The sequence below is a fragment of the Colossoma macropomum genome, unplaced genomic scaffold (assembly GCF_904425465.1).
Source record: "Colossoma macropomum unplaced genomic scaffold, Colossoma_macropomum, whole genome shotgun sequence".
Classification (NCBI taxonomy): domain Eukaryota; kingdom Metazoa; phylum Chordata; class Actinopteri; order Characiformes; family Serrasalmidae; genus Colossoma; species Colossoma macropomum.
In genome coordinates this window covers 56,449,218-56,471,238 of record NW_023494792.1, presented here as the reverse complement: position 1 = coordinate 56,471,238, position 22,021 = coordinate 56,449,218, and the positions used below count along the sequence as shown (strand labels likewise).

Genomic DNA, 22,021 nt, shown 5'->3' with positions numbered 1-22,021 from the left:
TTGGACTACATGACTGTATTGATTCATCAAATCACCCACGCAAGTAAGAAACACTTATCTAGAACTGCAATTTGTCTCAATATTTACAGCACACAGTACACAGCATAGTGTTTGGTTTGTGGATTATTTGCATGTTCAAGTTATTGGTGATTTCAGTAGCTCAAAGGCCAATATCGCAGTAATGAATGACAAATGATACATGTGCAGCCAGTTGTCTCTTACTGATAGAGAACACACCATAACAATAATCAATAATCAACAATGCACTGTTAAAAATGGGAGGACAGCTCAGCTTAAAAAGATATTGTAACCAATTTCATGGCTTTTCTTGAGTGGACTCAACTTGAGGACACAAGACTTCACACAACTCAAACTTCATAGTTGAGTCAAAAAATCTTTTAGTTTTTAGTTCTGCATCTCAGTGATTTAAATAAAATGAACTTGTTTTTTATACTCAACTTCCCCTCTAGACAGGACTTTCTCCATCACACAATCCTGCTAGACATTTTTCCTCTTGAGTACACACTTATAGATGGCTATGTCATCGCTGGGGCTCAAACCCACAACCTCCTGTTGAGGTGACGGCTTGGTCCACTGCACCACTCAGGAAAACACATGAAACAACTCAGATTTTGTGTCTACAAAGGTTTAAAACACTGGAGAAAATATTTGTTGTGTTAAATTTAAAGCATGGTGTCATTCCATGTGGTATAACTGTCCAATAATTCATCAAAACATCAGGAGATTGTGATCACAGCTGTCCATATCTGGAAGCCCAAGAGGAAAATATGCCAGATGGGACTGTGTGACAGAAGGAGCGCCAGCTAGAGGGGAAAAACACAGATTCAGTTTTGTTTATCTAACTGAGATGCAGAGCTAGAAACAGTAGCTGAGAGAATTTTTGACTCCACTAAGAAGTTTGAGTTGTGTGAACTCTTGTGTCCTCAAGTTGAGTCAACTCAAGAAAAGCCATGTAATCAGTTACTATATCATTTTAAGTTCAGCAGACTTCTCATTTTCAATTCAATTCAATTCAGCCCTCTTCTCAACAGTGATCTTCCCAGACTAGTTTTTATTCTCTGATGCATTTTCACAAATCTGGTTAATAAAGTCAGTAAATTTGATAAATAAAAGATTTCCCAAGCCAAAAAGTATCTATTAGTAATCTACTAGTAATCTATTCTTCTCCACAATAATGTGATTCCTCAGTGCTGCTGTTGCATTTACTATGATATGCAAAGAACACAGTCTAACAAAATTCATAGATGGTAACACCTCTGCCTTCTACGCTGTAGACTGGGGTTTAATCCCTGCCTGGGTAAGCACCCTACAGTATACCAATCAGAGTCCTTGGGCAAGACTCCTAACACTACCTTCGCCTACCTGTGTGACGTTATCAAATTGTAAGTCGCTCTGGATAAGAGCGTCTGCTAAAATGCCGTAAATGTAAATCATGCTTCTTTTACACAGTGATAGAAAACATAGGAGCACACAGAAAGCTGCAGTTCCACATGCTGATCCATTTTACTCTGACCAGCATGGACTTGCACACATTGCAGCCAGTCTGGTTGCATATTTTAATGAGTTGAAAGGGACATCGCTGTGATGTCTGATTGAATTGCCAGTGAACTTTTAGGCTATGATACGGTTAAACAGATCGACCAGCTCCCAGTCCCACAACAGGCATGGTGATTGTTTTGTAGCCGATCCAAACCGGCTGCCGGTTCACAGCTCTGCCGATGTCCTCAACTCACCACATTTTTTGGCACCAGCCTGAGATGGTTTCTGTTATGCTGTTATTATGGACAGATATGGCTGTGTTATTAAGAGAATAGGAAAGTCTGCTGAGCTCAAGAAAGGTTTCTGTCTTTATATTTATTCTCTGGCGCGGTATCTGAGCCAGCATGGCCAGAGACTGAAGGGCCTGAATGAAGCGATTGTTGTGCAGCATTGTGCGCTGGTGTAGAAGGACGCCTGATACTCATGGATTGTGCTCGGCTCTCTGTGAAGTCTCCACAGGCAGTGTTTCAGATCCTTTCACACTATCATTTTATTTGGAGCCGTTCATGATTTATGACGTGGTTCTGAGCATGCATGACTGTAGAACAGCCAGGATTACTGCAGCGAACTGGATAAAAGTGGAACACATACATCCTACATCCTAAGGCTTATTATTCAGTAGCTACATTGAAAACAATGCAAACTAAAGAGTTTTTTTCTCAGGTTATAGGAGTAAAAAAGAGAAGCCTGGACCTGCAAGTGGGTCCCAGTCAATACAGTCTATATACAGTGACATGAAAAAGTAACGACACCCTTTAGTATTTACCCATTAGGGTGATGTTTTCATATTGGCATGCAATACCCTTTTACCCAAATACATAGTGCCCTTCCCGAAAAATTCAGTTTTAGTTTCAACGGTCCACAAAACATTTTCCCAGAGTGTCAAGGTGCTCTTTGGCAAACTTCAGGCCATGGACACAATGCCTGTTTAATGTTTTTGGTAGAGTGAGTTAGGTTACCCTTTATTAGTCCCACAGTGGGGAAATTCGTCTCCGCATTTAACCCACCTGTGCAGTGAAACACCACATACACGCTAGTGAACACACACACTAGGGGGCTGTGAGTAGCCCTATCCACAGCACCCAGGGAGTTTGGGGTTAGGTGCCTTACTCAAGGGCACTTCAGTCACGTACTGTCGGCTCAGGGGACCGAACTGGCGACCTTTCGGTCACAAGGTTGGTTCCCTAACCTCCAGCCCACGACTGCCTCGTAGTATACTCATGAACCGAGATGTTAACCAGTTCCAATGATTTCTTCAACTCTTGTCTTCTCTTTACTTCATTGAGCATGGTGTCTTTGTAGTGATCTTGGCTGGGCACCCATTTCCAGGCAGAGAAGACACGGCACTAAATCGTCCACATTTTTATGGACAGTTTGCCCAACTGTAGACAGATAAATAAACTCTTTGAGATCGCTTTGTAAGCCTTTCCAGCTTCATGCAACTCAACAATGGACGATTGATCGTAGGTCTTCTTAGATCTTTTTTTGTGAGGGATGGCTCACATCAGCAGATGCTTCTTAGGCAAGCAAACTAAACTGTTTGTGGTTTTTATAAGCCAAAGTAGCTCTAACCCACTCCTCCAACCTCATCTCATTGATTGGACTCCAGGTTTACTAACTATTGACTTCAGTTAACCCTTTAAAATCCCAGGCTTATTACATACTAAGGCTTATTATTCAGTAACTACAGGGACTTCATTACAAACTAGTTGAGTCATTTTTAATAGAACTGTGTAATAAAACTTTGGACTTGCTGGCAGGCCCTGGCCATTTAAAGGGGGTTAACTTCTGTCGGGGTCATTAGCCTAGGGGTTCACATATTTTTTTCAACCCACACTGTAAATGTTTAAATAATGTGTTCAACATGGACAAGAACAGTACATTATTTTTGTGTGTTGTGCAGTTTAGATTGTGTTTGTTCTTTATTGTAACTTAAATAAAGACCAGCCCTTAATATGTAAATGCAGGCAATTTCTACAGAATTCATATATATATACGCATATATTGTAAAAATAAATACAAGAAAAGTGTATCATGTGGGCCCCTTAAGGAAGAATGCTCCTGTAATTTTTCAGCATGTTTTAAACCTGTCCTTATTTAATTCTAAATACGCTGAACCTTTTTTGCTGTTCATAGTATACACCGATCAGGCATAACATTATGACCACCTCCTTGTTTCTACGCTCATTGTCCATTTTATCAGCTCCACTTACTATATAGGTGCACTTTGTAGTTCTACAGTTACAGACTGTAGTCCATCTGTTTCTCTGCATACTTTGTTAGCCTCCTTTTACCCTGTTCTTCAGTGGTCAGGACCCCCATGGACCCTCACAGAGCAGGTACTATTTGAGTGGTGGATCATTCTCAGCTCTGCAGTAACACTGACGTGGTGGTGGTGTTTTTGTGTGTTGCACTGGTGCGAGTTGATCAGACACAGCAGTGCTGCTGGAGTGTCCACTCACTGTCCACTCTATTAGACACTCCTACCTCGTCAGTCCACCTTGTAGATGTAAGGTCAGAGACGATAGCTCATCTGCTGCTGCACAGTTTGTGTTGGTCATCCTCTAGTCCTTCATCAGTGGTTACAGGACGCTGCCCACAGGACTCTGTTCACTGGATATTTTTGGCTGGTGGACTATTCTCAGTCCAGCAGTGACACTGAGGTGTTTACTCCAGCAGCACTGTTGTGTCTGATCCACTCAGACCAGCACAACACACACTAACACACCACCACCACCACATCAGTGTTACTGCAGTGCTGAGAATGATCCACCACTCAAATAGTACCTGCTCTGTGAGGGTCCATGGGGGTCCTGACCAATGAAGAACAGGGTAAGTATGCAGAGAAACAGATGGACTACAGTCTGTAACTGTAGAACTACAAAGTGCACCTATATAGTAAGTGGAGCTGATAAAATGGACAATGAGCATAGAAACCTGGAGGTGGTCATAATGTTATGCCTGATCGGTGTATGTGTCTCAGTACAGTATTAGTCCATGAGTCTAATAGTTCTTATTAGTTTTATATTACTAAGGTGTATCAGCTGGAGTTATTGTGGCATGCTGTCCGAGAGGCATGCTGTGCTACTCAGCTGAAGAGGTAGACTAGATTTTCCACGTCCACTCCGCCTTGCTGTTTGAGCCCATTTTCCATACCACGTGCAGAAGCTGGTGAATGGAAGTGGATACTTTTTTTGGCAGTACAGTTTAGTTTTTGTGTGGCTGCCTGATTCGTTCCTGCTGTGAAAAACGTTCTCTGGCAGACAGTGGTACTGTGTGTCCTTAACTGACCTAATGCACTTTCTTTACCTTGTCCCTCAGCTGTGGCGGCGGAGAAGGACGGCACACCGGTGTTTAAGTTCCCCCGCTGGCGTGTGAAAGGGAAGCCAATCCCCGAGGTGGTGGAGACTTACAAGGCTGTGGGCGCTGAGCTCAACGTCCTGCCATTCTGCTCCCAGTTTATCCCCATGAATGTGATCGACCACCCCAAACACGGCTCCATCATCTACCACCCATCCCTCCTCCCGAAACACAGAGGAGCCTCTGCCATCAACTGGTGAGAGTCACGTATGACATCCATGACATTAGCTTTGCCTAACTCTTTACTCTTTAGACTCAGTCTTAGGCGGTCCATCCACACGGAGTATCCGATATCTCTTGCATGCTAGGCTGGCCACCACTATTGGAATTCTGTCATTTCCAATCTGATCACCACTCTGCACTTTCGTGTACAAGCACTTCCACGCATGTTTTTAGCAGCCCAACAGAAAAAAAAAGTTTTGCAACCGGTTGCCCCCTCTGCACTCCGTAACCAGAGGTGGCAGATGTCCGCTTTAAGTTGAAGTGCAAGTACTGTCGTAAAAATACTCTGGTAAAAGTTATGGTTTACCTTTTTTTACTCACGTAAAAGCACATGCTCCTAAAAGTAAAGTATTTATTATCTAGTAATTTTTTTTAAAGTGTGTTCTTTATTGAATATTAATTAGATGTACGCAACCAAGACATTGAGCGTGAATAATGTTTTATGAAACATCTGCATGCACCATCTATAACTCGTGTGTCAAACACAAGGCCTGTAGGCCCGCAAGTTATTTTAACTTTCCATTAATATTAGCCCTTTTCACAATGCGCTGCACTACAAACCCCAGCATGCATCTGTAGCTTATGTTGTGTGTATACATATATGTATGTAGTTGTAGCACATATATATATATATGTGCTACAAGTGCCTGTCTATATTTTGCTATATTATTTTGCAGTTTTGGCATGCTTTGAATTAATTAATTTATTAATTACAAATGAAATAAGAAAATAGGCGTTCTCTGATCCATGGATTTGTTGTGATCTTTTTAATCTGGCCCTTTTAGTGGTTGAGTTTGACACTCCTGATCATGCAAATCAAGATAAAAGAAATGGCAGATTTTGGGGATTTGGATGGGGATCTGTTCATCTTCCACCTTCTAGTTTCTCATCTAGTAGGATTTTCATTTGCTAATAATTTGGTGCTTGATGAGGTGCCTAAACAGAAGTTGCCTATTACTCAACAGAAATGCTGTAATAAAGTACAGATACTTAAAAAAATTTACTTAAGTATAGTATAAAAGTAGTAATACTTTATTACTTCCCATGTCTGCCTGTAAAAACAGTGAACGCTTCAGAGCAAGATATAATCACTAGATTGATAAAAAGCTTGTGATGTTTGGTCAGTTTGCATGTCAGTGAGGTGGTCCTTTCCTGTCCCAGCAGGTGGTTCTCCTGAAGCAGGCCAAGTAGGCCATGTTAAACAATGAAATGCACCAGACTCTCTGATAACAGGCTTTTCTTATCCACGTACGACCTGATATAATGCAGCAAGATAGACTTTGCTTTGACATTGTTCACTTTCTATCATGATGTTCCATTACGTAATCTCACTAAAGCTAACATCAAGATAATGAATAATTACAGGAAATAATTACAGGGCATTGAAAGTCATATTACAGGGATAAAGTGCGCTGATTTGTAATAAGAGCAAGAAGTGACTGAAGTTTCAGCTGCATCGTGCGACTCCTCCATAGGGTAATAATTTGGTGTAAAATAACCTGTATCTGCTAAATCCTTAGACATCCAGTAATCCAATAATTCCTCTGCAGTTGTTGTCTTTTTGCTGTAATATTTAAGTGTAATAACATGAGTAATTTTCACTCACATAAGTACATTTCACTGACCTTCCACCTGTGTAAATGTGATGTGACAGTAAACATGATTTGATTTGATACGTGATTTGAATTATGTAGTTAAAACAGGAATTAAATTCACTTTTAATTTACTTTTTGTATTAACAGCTTATAACTTTTTTTCTGCTTGTTTCAATTGTAAACAATGATAAAAACATGCTTAAATGTAAAGCACTTTCTTTCAAAAAACAAAACAGAGCACAATAATAATGCTTGATTATATTTAAATCAGAGTAAAATATGTCTGACTTCTATTTCCAAACGTAAATGTGACATTGATGGAAGTTTATAAGCCACACTTTTGACAGAATTTCGAAGTGAGTAAGCAAACATATAAGCAGGTTTCATCTTGACACACACTTTACTGAATGGTGCATCTTCCTGTGCATGAATGGACCATGTTTATGTGTGTGTGTGTGTGTGTGTGTGTGTGTGTGTGTGTGTGTCTGTGTGTACATGCAGGACTCTGATTGAAGGTGATAAGAAGGCCGGCTTCTCCATATTCTGGGCTGACGATGGCTTGGACACCGGTCCTGTTCTGCTGCAGAAGCAATGTGCAGTGGAGCCCAATGACACAGTGGACACGCTGTACAACCGCTTCCTCTTCCCAGAGGGAATCAAGTCCATGGTAGGTACAGCATCAGCCTCCTGTCAAAAGCTGCTTATCGACTGCAAAAACTAATTGAGTGCTGTGATGTAGACACACTGTAAGTCGGATACATGTACATACTGTGTGTGTTTAACAGGTGGAGGCTGTGCAGCTCATTGCCGATGGCAAAGCTCCCAGGATCCCTCAACCCGAGGAGGGGGCGAGTTACGAGGGAATCCAAAAGAAATCTAATGCCAAGGTATCACACACTCACGCACAGAGCTAAATCTGACCAGGCCAGAGGCTGTCAGACTTCTGTCTTACAGTCAGTGCAAACACATGTTTGTAATGCAGGGCTGTGCTAAAGAGCGCTGTGATTGTCAGTGGTACCAAATTAAATAGGGGCCAAGCTCTGTTATTTCATGATATCATGATGGACTTTTGTTTAGCTGTTGACAGATGTGTAAAGGACACTCTAGGCTTAGGTTAAGACTAGGCTCAGCATGTTAATAAGTTAGGGGCAGTTGTGGGTTGGAGGTTAGGGAACCAACCTTGTGACCGGAAGGTTGCTGGTTCGATCCTCTGAGCTGACAGTATGTGACTGAAGTGCTCTTGAGCAAGGCACCTAACCCCCAACTGCTCCCAGGGTGCCGCGGATAGGGCTTTCCACCGCTCCAGGCAAGTGTGCTAACTGCCCCCTAGTGTATGTGGTGTTTCACTGCATGGATGGGTTAAATGCAGAGGTCTAATTCCTCTGTGTGTAAACACAGTTGGCTAATGGTTCTGAATTCAATTTAATATTAACGCCAATAATTTTTTCATTAATGCATTTTACTAGTTTTACCCTTCAAGCCCAGCTGCACGCCCGCTGTATGCTGCTCTTTTACGAATCTGTGATTGTGGCCGCTGGGCTTTTAAATCAGTGCCTTCAGCATCTTCATTTGAATACATTGGACAGCTTGTAGGAGACCTATGGATAAATCAACAAGCAGGAAATCAACCAAAGCAATAGCAAAGTGGAAATCCACAGTTCCTCTTCAGAGCCTCCACTGTAACAAGAATACATGAGCTGTACAAGAGCAAGAGGTCTTCTGTCATGTACACATATAGAAGTTGGAACCATTGACTGTGTACATTATGTGCACTACATGGCCAAAAGTATGTGGACAAATGACCATTACATCTAAATGAGCTTGCTGGATGTTCCATTCCAAAACCATGGACATTGATATAGCCCTGTTTGCAACTCTGATAGCCTGTACTCTTCTAGGAAGGCTTTTCACAAGATTTTGGAGTTGTTTGAAGCCCAAACCCTAAAAAACAGCCCCCAACTACTATCCTTTCTCAAGCTTTACTGTTGGCACTGTGCATTCTGGTAGGTACACACTTAAAAATGTTCAAGAATTCTTTAGTAAAGTAGTAGAACTATGAACACTCAAGGAACCCTTTGCATGATTAAAAGGTTCTTTGCATCATTAAATTCTTTAGATTGATGGAGAATGTGCTGTACATGGTTCTATATAGAACCTTTTTAAAAAGCGTTCTATGTAGGTGCCAAAAAGGGTTCTTCTATTGTTACAAACGTCAAGCGTGTAACAATAGAAGAACCATTTTTGGTGCTATGAAGAACACTTTTCAAAAAGACTCTATATAGAACCATGTACAGCACATTCTCCATTAATCTGAAGAACCATTTCACCATGCAAAGAAGCCTTTAATCATGCAGAGGGTTATTTTAGTGTTCATGGTTCTGCATAGAACCATTTTCTTTACTGAAGAACCCTTGAAGAACCATGTTTTTTAAGTGTGTGGTGTTATCTTGACATCCACCAAACCCAGATTTGTCCGTCAGACTGCCAGATTGTAGCCACTATAGCTGTAACAAAATGCACTACGTTTTATATAAGAAAATCTTTCTTTATGGTCACATTTGAGCTAATAAGACAAATTTGAGAAATTTCTTACACAAAATTACTTATTTAAATCATTGGACAGCCGTAAAAATACTATATTTTAATATTGACTCTGAAAGAAAATCACTTGTTGCTCTGTCTTCCTGCACGTTTCTGTGTGCTAAAATAAGAAAGCATCAAATGCAGGACTTGGTTTGGTGGTTTAGATCATAATATCACATGGCAGATCAGCTAATTTTGAAAAAAAAAAAACAGATGTATTCCGAACAAGTAACCAAATAGCTTAATAATGCACGTACTGATGTTTTAGCATTTAAGGTGGATACTGCTGTTTTGGAGATAAGTTGTCATGGCTGTCATGACTGCCAGCGGGCAGTATAGCTGTCTGATCAGTTGATGAGTTCAGAGGCATGGAAAGTTCCCAGACAGGAATGTGTGTGAGAGAGAGAGAGAGAAATACAGTGAGAGTCAGAGGGTTGGGAATATTGCCCAGCGTTCCTGTATATTAGAGTTTAGAGGACTGGAATGCTGTGTTGCAGCCAGCAGCTGTCGCCTTACTACTGCTCTGAAAAAGTAGCTGGAGGGGGCAGTATACTCTGTCATTCTAAACCCATTAACTCCATCGGTGTCTCTCTGTTGTAGGTGAACATGGCTCAGCCTGCCGAAGTTATTCACAACTGGATTCGTGGCCATGATAAAGTTCCAGGAGCGTGGGCTGTCATTGATGGGCAGGTGTGTGCACTCAGTACACATGCAGGAGTTGATACACTTGTAAACACTTATATATCTAAAACCCCGCAGCTCATACAGTCATATGCAAAAGTTGAATACCCTTAGCCAAAATGCTTTGTTGATGTTCTAAGTAAGAATATGCTAACACATCTTCTACAGAGAACACACTGAAACATGAACTTTACCATGCATTTTAGTGCAGAGTTTAATATATAGAAAAAAATGAAACAAAAAGTATAAAATGTGCCATGAGCGCCGTGTGAGATCTTTCTTACCCACTGCTATAAGGCTCTACAATGAGTCTCCTTACGGCAGAGACAGTACTGATCTCCTGCTGTCTGAACTGTGCTGAACCACATCACTATATCTCCTCTCTGATTAATACACACTGTGCAATATATCATAACTATTACTGTAATGACACTTCCACTATGCACTTTACACTGTAATATTGATGCAACTTAGTTAGAGTTAGTTATGTCTATAATATGTGCTTTTAGTTTATCTCATACCAGTCAGTGCCTGCTGTCAGTAAATACAACAAATCTGTCTCATATGCCATGTAAATATGCAAATAGATATACTTTTATTTTATTTCTCTTGTACTTTAACTTACGTCTAGATTTATTTCTATTTTCTATTTTTCTGCATAGTATATCGTCGCTGTCCAATGAAAAACAAGTATCTCCAAAATAGTAACTTTACAGGAGAAGGCAAAAACGTTCTTTACTTTCAATGCAAGTTAATGGAAAAAGCTTTTATTCTAAGCAATTTTGGAACATTTCTGTCGGTCCAATCATCATGAAATTCACACAGTGTAAAGGACAGCTGCTGAAATGATGCAGAGATGCAAAGTAAAAAATGCAAAAAATGGATATGTTTTTCATTGGACAGCAACTATATATAAGTTTATGTGCAATTATATGTCTTGCAACTGAAACACTGCAATTTCCCTCCAGGATCAATAAAGTTCTATCTATCTCTCTAGCTATAACTTTTGCACAGGCAATATAGCAGCTCATATTTGCATACAGAGCACTGATAGGCTCCAGGGATGCTCTGTGGATCTGAATGTACAATGTACAAGACAAAACAGCTAAGCTAAGCGGCTACAGACTCCACAACACTGGACAGAAAAGTTTGTTTGATTAATTACACTTTAATTACACAAGGCCAAGGCGTCATACTACAACCACAACTTTTTCTACTCTATTACATTACATAGTGAGGAACAGGAGGATCACCGTCTACATCTGCTATTATTTAATATTATTGATATTATTAATATTATTTAACATTATATTGCGAGGTGCTCAACATTAAAATAGTCCTCTCTAGTTCTCTATCAGTTCTCATTCTCAAAATGATTATCGCCTTTAAATCATCAAAACATGTCAGTCATTCCAGATATTCCATTACATCACCCTGTCACAGAGGCCTAGAACACACAGTTTAGGGATGCTGTAGGTGAAATGTCTTCCAATCTGGATCTTGAATCCAGTTTTGGGTCCTGGATTTTGTGATCACTGGTAACTGTTGATGTAAATAATTGACCACCCCATGCAGAGTTAGGCAACCCAAATGTCCATTTTGCCATCTTGGCTGTAAATATGTCTCGGTATTTGCTAATGTGCTAGTATAGGCTACAAAATATAAACGAAAACTCAGACTTCCTTTGCTCTGCTTTAAGCTTTAGCTCACCTATAGCCACTTTTCTCGCATCTCAGGCAGGAAACTTTTCCAAAAGTGGAGTCGTTTCATGTGAAATGTCTCTCAAAGTTCAACGGCTGAAATTAGCTTCTCATTCACCTGATTCTTGTTCGAGTTTTCCCGTTCCCCCTTAAATGAGCCACATGTTTCCGACCCCCGACCTAGTGTCATTCCTATAACCGATTACAGTTTCCAGGACCGGAAACTGGTTTCAAGGTCCAGGTTGGAAGACCTCTGCTCAAGGAAGTTATGGTGTTAAGTGTGGTGCTGTGTGCATGTGTTCTTTCTGTAGCCGGTTACACTTTATGGCTCGTCGTTGCTGAGCAGCCCAGTTCCTGCAGGTCAGCCGCTGGAAGTGGAGGGAGCGTCTCAGCCTGGACTCATCACCAGCTCAGGCCTTGTGCTCTTTGGCTCTGATGGGAAAGCGGTGAGACTCACACTCACGCACACAACAGTAGAAATGATAACAGAAATGATGATAAGAGTGATATGACACAACTGTGAAATGTGATTTGTCAGAGCTCAGAACATTTCGTCAGAACATACTAAGCAAACTCAACACAAGTTTCAGCAGATCACTGTAGCGCTCGTTTGCTGACTAATGCTTGTTTCACACATACTGCGTCTGCATGGCATGAGCAACGGGGAACAGCTTGCTTTTCGTTTCGGCTCTGATGTTAACAGGCCAGGGCTTTCACAAAGTGAGAACAGCTCAGCAGTGCATCCCTGATGAGTCACAGAAGCGATCCAGACTTTAGGTTGCATGCGTCACACAGCAGATACAATGAAATAAGCTAGAAGATCAATGAAAAAGAAATAGAAAACTGAATAAAATATTATGCAAATGAAGATTCTTCAGTTCATGACTGTTATCAAACAAACTACTAGTGGTATATTTCGTGCTGCATACACATTTCCTTGAGTTCTACAGGGCTTTCCCAATCACAAGTCAGAAAGCTGACAAAGGTTAACAAAAATATGAATTCTTTTTAGCTATTTACTTATGTTTATTTGTCCGTTTGGAAAAAGGATGTCTGTGGAACTTGCATGCTGTATCACTCTGCAGGCAGAGCTGTTGCATGCTCCTGCATCAATGATGTCACGCAGAAGTAGTATATGTGAAACAGGCCTAACTTTGTTTGTTAAAGAGTTTTTTGGGGGAAAATGAATAGCTGAGACCACACTTGTTATTAATATATACTTATTTGCTTGTGCAGCTCCAGGTAAAAAGTCTACAGTTTGAAGATGGAAAGATGATTCCAGCTGCAAAGTACTTCTCATCAGGAGATACTACCAGCATAGAGCTCACTGAGGAGGAGAGGAAGATGGCAGAGGAGATCAGGGTGTGTGTGTATGTGTGGCTGCTTCCAAATGACACATGTGATTATACAAGTGTGTTAGAGAGAGATTGTTAACACACAACCATCTGAATATGTTCTTCGTTGTTACAGGTGATCTGGAAGGGCATTCTGAGCAACGTGCCAGTAATTGAGGACACAACTGATTTCTTTAAGTCTGGGGCTGCATCTATGGATGTGGTCAGGTAGGTTTGGTCTTTGACCTAGACTTTTAATCACCTCTAAGTATGTTTTTCAGGAGAAAAACTTCATACCTTCATAAGAAAAATCACGCCTGGATGTTTGTTACCTTTACTACAGTACAACTTACTAATTAGGGACGTTTTGATTTAAAAGAGTGAAAAATGTATTAATTAAAAAGTTTAATTTTTAAAGTCTGAGGCGGGGGGGTCAGATTTTACAGGAGTTTTTCAGACCACATCATACATCTTTATGTGTTAACGTCAAACACAGGCTCAAAAAGAAGGTCTGGCTCGATGAGTGTGTTTACATGCACTTAATAATCCGGTAACTGCAGAAAATCAGATTTTGTCAGTAATTTGATCAATGCGTTTATATGCGCTTGAGTAATCAGATAATAGGAAAACTCCGGGTCTACATGAGTCAGGCAATAATCAGATTTTGTAACGTAAACGTAACATAAACTCAAACTTCATGCTGTGGCTTTTTAAAAAAAGCATTGCGCCACTTTAAATGAAAATATGAACATACGTCATCTAGAAAATAAGGAATATTTAAATCCCTCATTTCGTCAAGCATGTGTTTGGTTTCAGTGTCGCTTCAGAAGTATTTTGCTGCGTCTCGTGGCAACGCTGCTTGCTTATTTCCAGTCTGTTTTCGCTCAGGGAAGGGATCTGAAGCACAGCCAACGTTACAAAATTCTTTCACACATTGCATGCAATTACACATTTACACCAGAGAGGTCTCCAACTTACCAAGTACAGCTTAAAAAATGTATTTCATAACATTACACTGTATTTGGTACTAAAATGCTTAAAAAATGCCATTTAAAAGGAAAAAAAGTATTAGGTAAGTTATATATGGTACAAAACTATGTTTATTCTCTTGTTGGGTGAGGGGGTGGGGTTAGAATGACTATCGCAGGCTAAATCAAACGTCCTCATTGGCTCTTTTTGGGCAGCTCTGGGTTAAATAGTTGCATGCTGGAGCCGTCCATAACATAGATTTCACACTGGCTACCAGTCCATTACAGAATAGACTTTAAGATACTAATACTGGTCTATAAATCACTCAGTGGTGCAGGACCAGCATGTTTATTTCATATTTGGCAGAGATATGAGCCGAGCGGAACTCTCAGATCATTAGGAACTGGTCAGTTAGTCCTGCCGAAGGTGAAGACTAAACATGGAGAAGCAGCGTTTAGCTATTCTGCTGCTCTTTAATAGAACCAGTTAACAGAGAGCATTAGAAGAGCCCAACACTGGACACTTTAAATCCAGGCTCAAAACGTTTGAGCAGCTTTCAGCTCAGTTTAAACACTGTTAGCGTTTCTAGCCCTTTTCCTCTGTAACGGCACTTTTTTAAAATCTTAATCTAACTTTTAGTTTTTAAATGATTATTTAACTATCCTAATTAAAATGTATGTTTTGATTTTTAATTTAATGATCTTCTCATGTATTTATTGTTCTATTCTTGTTTTAATAATGTTTTAATGTAAATGTATTGTTTTAATCTTGTTTAATTCTGCTTTTAATGTTGTTTTTAATTGTTTTTCTATTCGTGTTTCCTTTTTTTTTAAACAACTCTGACCTTGAGTTTTCTCATTTGTAATGCACTTTGAATGCCAGCAGTGTTTGAAAGGTTCTATATAAACAAACTTGCCTTGCTTTGCCTTCATGTGAATCATCTGCATGTTTCTCAGCACTGGAATGGGAAGCACTGCTTTAGGACTTGAATTTCAATGTTTTCATGTTTGTTTGATGCATTGGAGACCAGTCGTTATTAGAGAGAACTGAGCGATGAGGTCGTAATTGATCAGCGTTAACAGTTGATATATGTGTGACAGGCTGATAGAAGAGATCAAGCAGAAGCGTGCAGATATTCAGCTGCAGACTGAGGACGTGTACATGGCCACCTCCTTCCACGAGTTCATCCAGATGTTTGTACGGCGTCTGAGAGGGGAGGACCAGGAGGAGGAGCTGGTCATCAACTATGTTAGTGTCATGCACAAACACAAACAGACCATGCTCACTTTATCCAGGCTTTTAAAGATAATCTCATATTACTGATATCATTGATACTTACATGTTACGTGTTGTGTTATTTGATTTCCCCAGGCAACAAAAGACATTAATAACATGACCCTGAAGATGCCCTATCAGTGTTTCATCAACGGGAAGTTTGAGGATGCAGAAAATGGCAAAACATATGACACTGTCAACCCCACTGATGGCTCTGTAAGTCTCTCACACACATATGCTCCCATGTTCTCATACTGGGTCTGACTTGTGTCTGTGTTTTGGTCCTGTCCTGTAGGTGATCTGTAAGGTTTCATTTGCCTCTGTGGCAGATGTAGATAGAGCAGTGGCTGCAGCTAAAGAGGCCTTTGAGACTGGCCCCTGGGGCAGGATGAACCCTCGCGACCGTGGCAGACTGCTATACAAGTGAGCTCTGGAGTGTGATTGTGCATTTAAAGAAGCAGCACTGCAAATTATGGAAGTCTGTTATCATTTTGCAAATCAAATAAAGTGGCTGTCATTCACTGTTAGCCACCTAAGGGGCCCATATCCTGTATCTTTCATGTATTTTTCTCCCTGATGTCAACTTTTGAGTGACGTTTAAGTGGTTTTGTAACTGTTTTCCTGCAGCTTTTTATCCTTAGAATTAAACAGGCTATTTTTGTTACTGTGCCTTTAAGACTGACCTATGTAAATTACCTCTTTTCTGATTGGTTGCTCTGTATTGTGCTTCGTGCAAAAGCAATCCAAGCTGAAACACTTCTCCTAATTTTAGTGTGAGTGGGCGGAGTTAAAGTGCTGTAGGCTGCATAGGTGGACAAATATGATGTTTTTTTTGTGAAATCACAAAAGCAGTGAATTCAAATTGTGCCATATTTTCCATATATGGACTGGAGAGTAAACATTATGTTTGGAGGCTTAGAATTTTTAAAAAAAATACTTCATACTTTTATTTTTCTCATTTATTATTTATTGGATCTTTTCCCTATTTTTGTTCCTAATTTGGTCGTGTCCAATTCCAGCCATTTGCTAGGTCTCCCCCAGTCGCACAATACTCCCAGTGCTAGTAGGTTGAAGGCTACCACATGCTTCCTCTGAGTCGTGTGAAGCCAGCCACCCCATCTTTTCGAACTGCAGCTAATGCAACAGCTGAACATGCTTGGAGGAGAACACTAACTGCCAGTTCTATTGCATCAGCTAACAGAAGCCTGCGCTTGCTAGCATTGTGCTGAGTGTTTGGGGGAGTGGGAGGGCCATCCTACCCACTCAAAGGCAAGGCACAGCGTGCTGTCTTAGACTCCCAACCTCAGATGGTCAAACTTATTTTTAAACTTTATTTAAGAAGTGAGCAAAGTTTGGTTTTCAGTTATATGGGCCTCTTTACATATTTGTAGCAAATGAAACATATAGCAGTGCAGAGACAGTGGTATTTAAATAAACATGCCTGTCATGCCTATTAATGTGCTATGTCTTTGTGCAGACTGGCTGACCTCATGGAGGAGCATCAAGAGGAGTTGGCTACTATTGAGGCCATAGACTCAGGAGCTGTGTATACACTAGCACTGAAAACTCATGTAGGAATGTCCATACAAACCTTCAGATACTTCGCGGGCTGGTGTGACAAGATCCAGGTGTGTGTTTGAGTGTGTATTGATCTGTGCTTTGTTGTTTATGCCCCAATACCCACCTTATTCCATATCATTGCTCATGTGTAATGTACCCACAGGGCACAACAATACCCATCAACCAGGCCAGACCCAACCGCAACCTGACCTTCACCAAGAAAGAACCACTGGGGTACATCTCTAAGCATATCTGCATGTAATACAAACGCACGGAAGTGTCTATGTGTCACATTTAGGTTTTTTTACTATCTCTGTTACCCTGAACCAGAGTATGTGCTATTGTGATCCCATGGAACTACCCTTTAATGATGCTGGCCTGGAAGAGTGCAGCTTGTTTGGCAGCTGGAAACACACTCGTCCTAAAACCTGCACAGGTAAAGCACCTTCATACAAACACTGAACAGCTCTCTTAGCCATGGACTTTGTCAAAAGCAGTCATAGAAGAGGAAATGAGTAGGTACAACACTTTCTGCTACTCAGGTGACTCCTTTAACAGCACTGAAGTTTGCTGAGTTGACAGTTAAAGCAGGGATTCCTAAAGGTGTCATCAACATCATACCAGGATCAGGTAAGTACCTTACCTCTTATCTGGTCGTCTGTAGGGTTTTCTACTATGTATATAGATAAATGTACAATATTTTATAACATTATTATGATATAAATAACATACGATTCTATGCGTATCTCCACTATGAAAATAACAGTAAGCAGGACTGCTACTCTTACCTCCTTTAATGATGTGGTGATAAAGAAAATGAATCTCTGTCTCTCAGGTGGTCTAGTAGGACAGAGGTTGTCTGATCACCCTGATATTCGTAAACTGGGCTTCACTGGCTCCACCCCCATTGGCAAACAGATTATGAAAAGGTAAATATACCTATATACATATATTTATATACTTATATTTATATACATATAAACATATATATGTACACACACCGACCAGCCGCTTCATTAAGTACACCTCTTTGTTTCTACATTCTTGCCAGATCGTTTTCAGCACTGCAGTGACACTGATGTGGTGGTGGTGTGTTAGTGTGTGTTGCACTGGTATGAGTGGATCAGACACAGCAGTGCTGCTGGAGTTTTTAAACACTGTGTCCACTCACTGTCCACTCTATTAGACACTCCTACCTTGTCATTCCACCTTGTAGATGTAAAGTCAGAGACGATAGCTCATCTGCTGCTGCACAGTTTGTGTTGGTCATCCTCTAGTCCTTCATCAGTGGTCACAGGACACTGCCCACAGGACGCTGTTGGCTGGATATTTTTGGTTGGTGGACTATTCTCAGTCCAGCAGTGACAGTGACAGTGTTACTGCAGTGCTGAGAATTATCCACTACCCAAATAGTACCTGCTCTGTGAGGGTCCATGGGGGTCCTGACCACTGAAGAACAGGGTAAAAGGGGGCTAACACAGTATGCAGAGAAACAGATGGACTACAGTCTGTAACTGTAGAACTACAAAGTGCACCTATATAGTAAGTGGAGCTGATAAAATGGACAATGAGCGTAGAAACGAGGAGGTGGTCATAATGTTATGCCTGATCGGTGTAAGTGTTGTTTATAAGCAAAAACACTGTTGCTAAGATGAATGGTTTTAAACATTGTGCTTGGGTACCTAAGACTTTTGCACAGTACTGTATAGTTCATGGCAGTGTTTACAGACAGTTATTAAAGTGCTTTCTCTTAATGTGATGTGATTTCTTCTTGCAGCTGTGCAGTCAGTAATTTGAAGAAGGTCTCCCTGGAGCTGGGTGGTAAATCCCCTCTCATCATCTTCAGCGACTGTGACATGGACAAGGCTGTGAGGATGGTGAGAGAGGAAACACAGTTTAGATTATTAGTTACTGTGAATGAACAGTTACAGCAGGCTTACCTGTGCATTTGTGTGTGTGTTATAGGGCATGAGCTCTGTATTCTTCAACAAGGGAGAGAACTGCATAGCTGCGGGCAGGCTGTTTGTGGAAGAGTCCATTCATGATGAGTTCATCGCACGAGTGGTAGGTTGAGGCGTTGTGTGAAATGCAAATAAGTTGAGGCAGTATGTGAAATGCCAATGAAAACAAAGCATTTTTGATTTGATCTGTATTTAAACAAAAACAGTCCAAAGACTAGATATTTGATGTTTTATCTTACGAAATTTTTTACGAAGTTTTTGTAAATATATGTTCATTTTAAAGTTGCCTGCAACAAGTTCCAAAAAAGGGTCATTTTAAAACATGGATCATTGTGAAATGTTCAAAAAAACAATCTAAACAGGTGATGCAAACATGCTTGGATATAAAGGAGCATCCAGGAAAGGAGCAAGGATGGGTCGAGGCTCGCCACTTTGCCAAATAATTTGTCAATGAATAATCCAACAATTTACGAAAAATGTTCATCCATCCATCATCTAAACCACTTATCCTTCTGGGTCACGGTGGGGTGCTGGAGCCTATCCCAGCTGTCATTGGGCGGAAGGCAGGATACACCCTGGACAGGTCGCCAGTCCATCACAGGGCAGACAGACAGACATACACATTCACACACACACTCACACCTAGGGGCAATCTAGCATGTCCAATTGGCCTGACTGCATGTTTTTGGACTGTGGGAGGAAACCGGAGTACCCGGAGGAAACCCACGCAGACACGGGGAGAACAGGCAAACTCCACACAGAAATGACCCTGGTCACCCGGCCGGGAATTGAACCCAGGCCATTCTTTATATCAAAGAATACTATATTGGGAGTTTATTAAGGTCTTGTTATTTGCTCAATAAAGCCCAAATTAAACATTTCTAAACAGATTATTGACTGTGCATTAAGCTTTATTCATTATGACCTGTATTAGATGTAAAAATCACTAATAATTGCATGATCAACTGTAATAATGCACAATAAATACGTTGTTAAGACATCATTATGCAAATTATTGAGCATATATTATCAAAATAATTTATATTAGCGAAATAATTTACTAAATCTACATATACTTTATGTAAATTAACATCTTAGTGTATAATTGTCAGAATTTGATTCAAATAGGTTTAAGGTAGTGTTAAGTTTATAGCTTTGTTGCAGTTTAGTACATAAGAAATAATAAGAGTTTAATAATCACTAATACTGAAAGATGTGAATCATGTTCTAATGTGCGGTTTCAGTCATTGAACTTTAATATAGAACACATACTGACATATTAGTGAAGAATTCAATCTTTGTGACAACCAAAATACTAATAAAAAGACATTAAATGTGTGATTAAACTTGTAAATTCGTGTTACATATTGACTTACTGAAAACTTTTCAGCACATAACTTTTCGTATGTAATTAGTAATAACTAAACTGCACTTTGAAATAGGTCTTGAAATATTAGTGACTTATAAAACTTGTAACTTTAAACGTATTAAGTCTACAGCAATCAACTCCAGAAATCACTTGATTCTACCTAAAATCCATAGTAACCAAATGCTCATTTTTACATTTATATGATGTGAATCTCTATGATAATTCATGCTCAATAATTTGCATGACAAGTGCTTAACAAAATGTTTATTGAGCATTATTGCATTTAATAATGTAATTATTAGTGAATTTCACTGCAGACCACCAATTATGAACTAATAAAGTTTATAGTGAATAAACCTTAATTCACAGCAAATACAGCATTTAGAGGTGTCTGATTTGGGCTTTATCAACCAAAGAGCAAGACCTTAATCAGTTCCCAATATGTGTTCCTTAAAATAAAGTGTTACCAAATGTTCCATTTCAGGGACTTTAGGTATTTCATCCTCTGTAGTGCATAATATCATCAAAAGATTAAGGCAAATCTCTCTGCATAAAAGGCAAGGCCAATAACCACAGCTGAATGCCTGTGACCTTCGATCCCAGAGACAGCACTGAATTAAAAAACAGCATGTTGCTGTAATGGATATCACCAAATGGGCTCAGGGATACTGTACTGTGCCCACTGGGAGCCATATGTGAACAACATGCAGAAATGCTGCCAACTTCTCTGGGCTCAAGCTCATCTGAAAGGGTCTGATGCACAGTGTCGATGCGTGTCTGACGAGTCAACCTTTCAGATTGCTTATGGAAATAATGGACGTCCATCCGATTAAGTTCAAAAGCCACAGTCATAGGGCTGTATTAGTGCTCATGGTTTAGGTAACTTGCACATCTGTGGAGGCACAATTAACACTGAAACATCTATATAATTTTTGGAGCAACATATGCTGCCTTTTAGACGCCGTCTTTTTCAGGGACGTCCATGTTTATTTCAACATGACTACCGCATGACAGGCCACTTTCAAAACTGGATCAGTACCTGTCTTCAGTTCCCAAACAATCAGTAAGTGTTGTTAAAAGGAAAAGTGATGTGACACATATGCTACCATACCAGCTTTTTTGGAACATGTTGCAGGCATCAAATTTGAGCATATAATTACAAAAAATAACAACAACAATAATAAACTTCATAATAATGTTTTGTACTGTTTTCAATTTAATACAGTTGAAACAAAATGTACTAATCACTACTTTATATTTTTTTTATTTCATAATATATTTTTATAATATATTAAATTGTCTTCATTTATATTGCTTGTGTATATGAGACGATAAAAGATAAAGGTCTTCAGGTCAGATGTAGTTAAAACTTAAACTCTAATTTAAGATTAATTAATTAATTAGATTAAGTGACCCTTATTAGTCCCACAATGGGGAAATTTCACCTCTGCATTTAACCCATCTGTGCAGTGAAACACCACATACACACTAGTGAATGCACACACACTGTGGGGCAGTGAGCACACTTGCCTGGAGCAGTGGGCAGCCCTATCCACGGCGCCCTGGGAGCAGTTGGGGGTTAGGTGCCTTGCTCTAGGGCAGTCACGTACTGTCAGCTCAGGGGATCAAACCAGTGACCTTCTGGTCACAGGGCTGGTTCCCTAACCTCCAGCCTATGACTGCCCCCAAATGGCCCAAATGTGGAGAAAAAATGTATGGAAAAAAAATATATGAACGTATATTTTTGTGTATTCAAAATTCATGTCAAATACATCCCAATCACTAAAATTTCAGAATATATTAACCGTATATATTTTAACCAAATATATTTTAAAGTACTTTTATTTTACAC

The 22,021-nt window shown here is 40.0% G+C and overlaps 1 protein-coding gene across 1 annotated transcript in view; it reads left to right on the top strand.

The window, feature by feature from the left end:
* The window catches only part of aldh1l2 (aldehyde dehydrogenase 1 family, member L2), a 30,255-nt gene that overhangs the window by 3,084 nt on the left and 5,150 nt on the right, over positions 1-22,021 (top strand). The window contains exons 3-19 of the mRNA XM_036577637.1: positions 4,882-5,116; positions 7,239-7,404; positions 7,523-7,624; positions 9,921-10,010; positions 12,013-12,147; positions 12,938-13,063; positions 13,172-13,263; positions 15,105-15,252; positions 15,376-15,495; positions 15,575-15,702; positions 16,757-16,907; positions 17,003-17,073; positions 17,170-17,275; positions 17,382-17,469; positions 17,675-17,768; positions 18,617-18,716; positions 18,805-18,903. Of these exons, the coding sequence (XP_036433530.1) occupies positions 4,882-5,116; positions 7,239-7,404; positions 7,523-7,624; positions 9,921-10,010; positions 12,013-12,147; positions 12,938-13,063; positions 13,172-13,263; positions 15,105-15,252; positions 15,376-15,495; positions 15,575-15,702; positions 16,757-16,907; positions 17,003-17,073; positions 17,170-17,275; positions 17,382-17,469; positions 17,675-17,768; positions 18,617-18,716; positions 18,805-18,903 (2,051 nt within the window). The remainder of the gene's footprint in view (positions 1-4,881; positions 5,117-7,238; positions 7,405-7,522; positions 7,625-9,920; positions 10,011-12,012; positions 12,148-12,937; positions 13,064-13,171; positions 13,264-15,104; positions 15,253-15,375; positions 15,496-15,574; positions 15,703-16,756; positions 16,908-17,002; positions 17,074-17,169; positions 17,276-17,381; positions 17,470-17,674; positions 17,769-18,616; positions 18,717-18,804; positions 18,904-22,021) is intronic.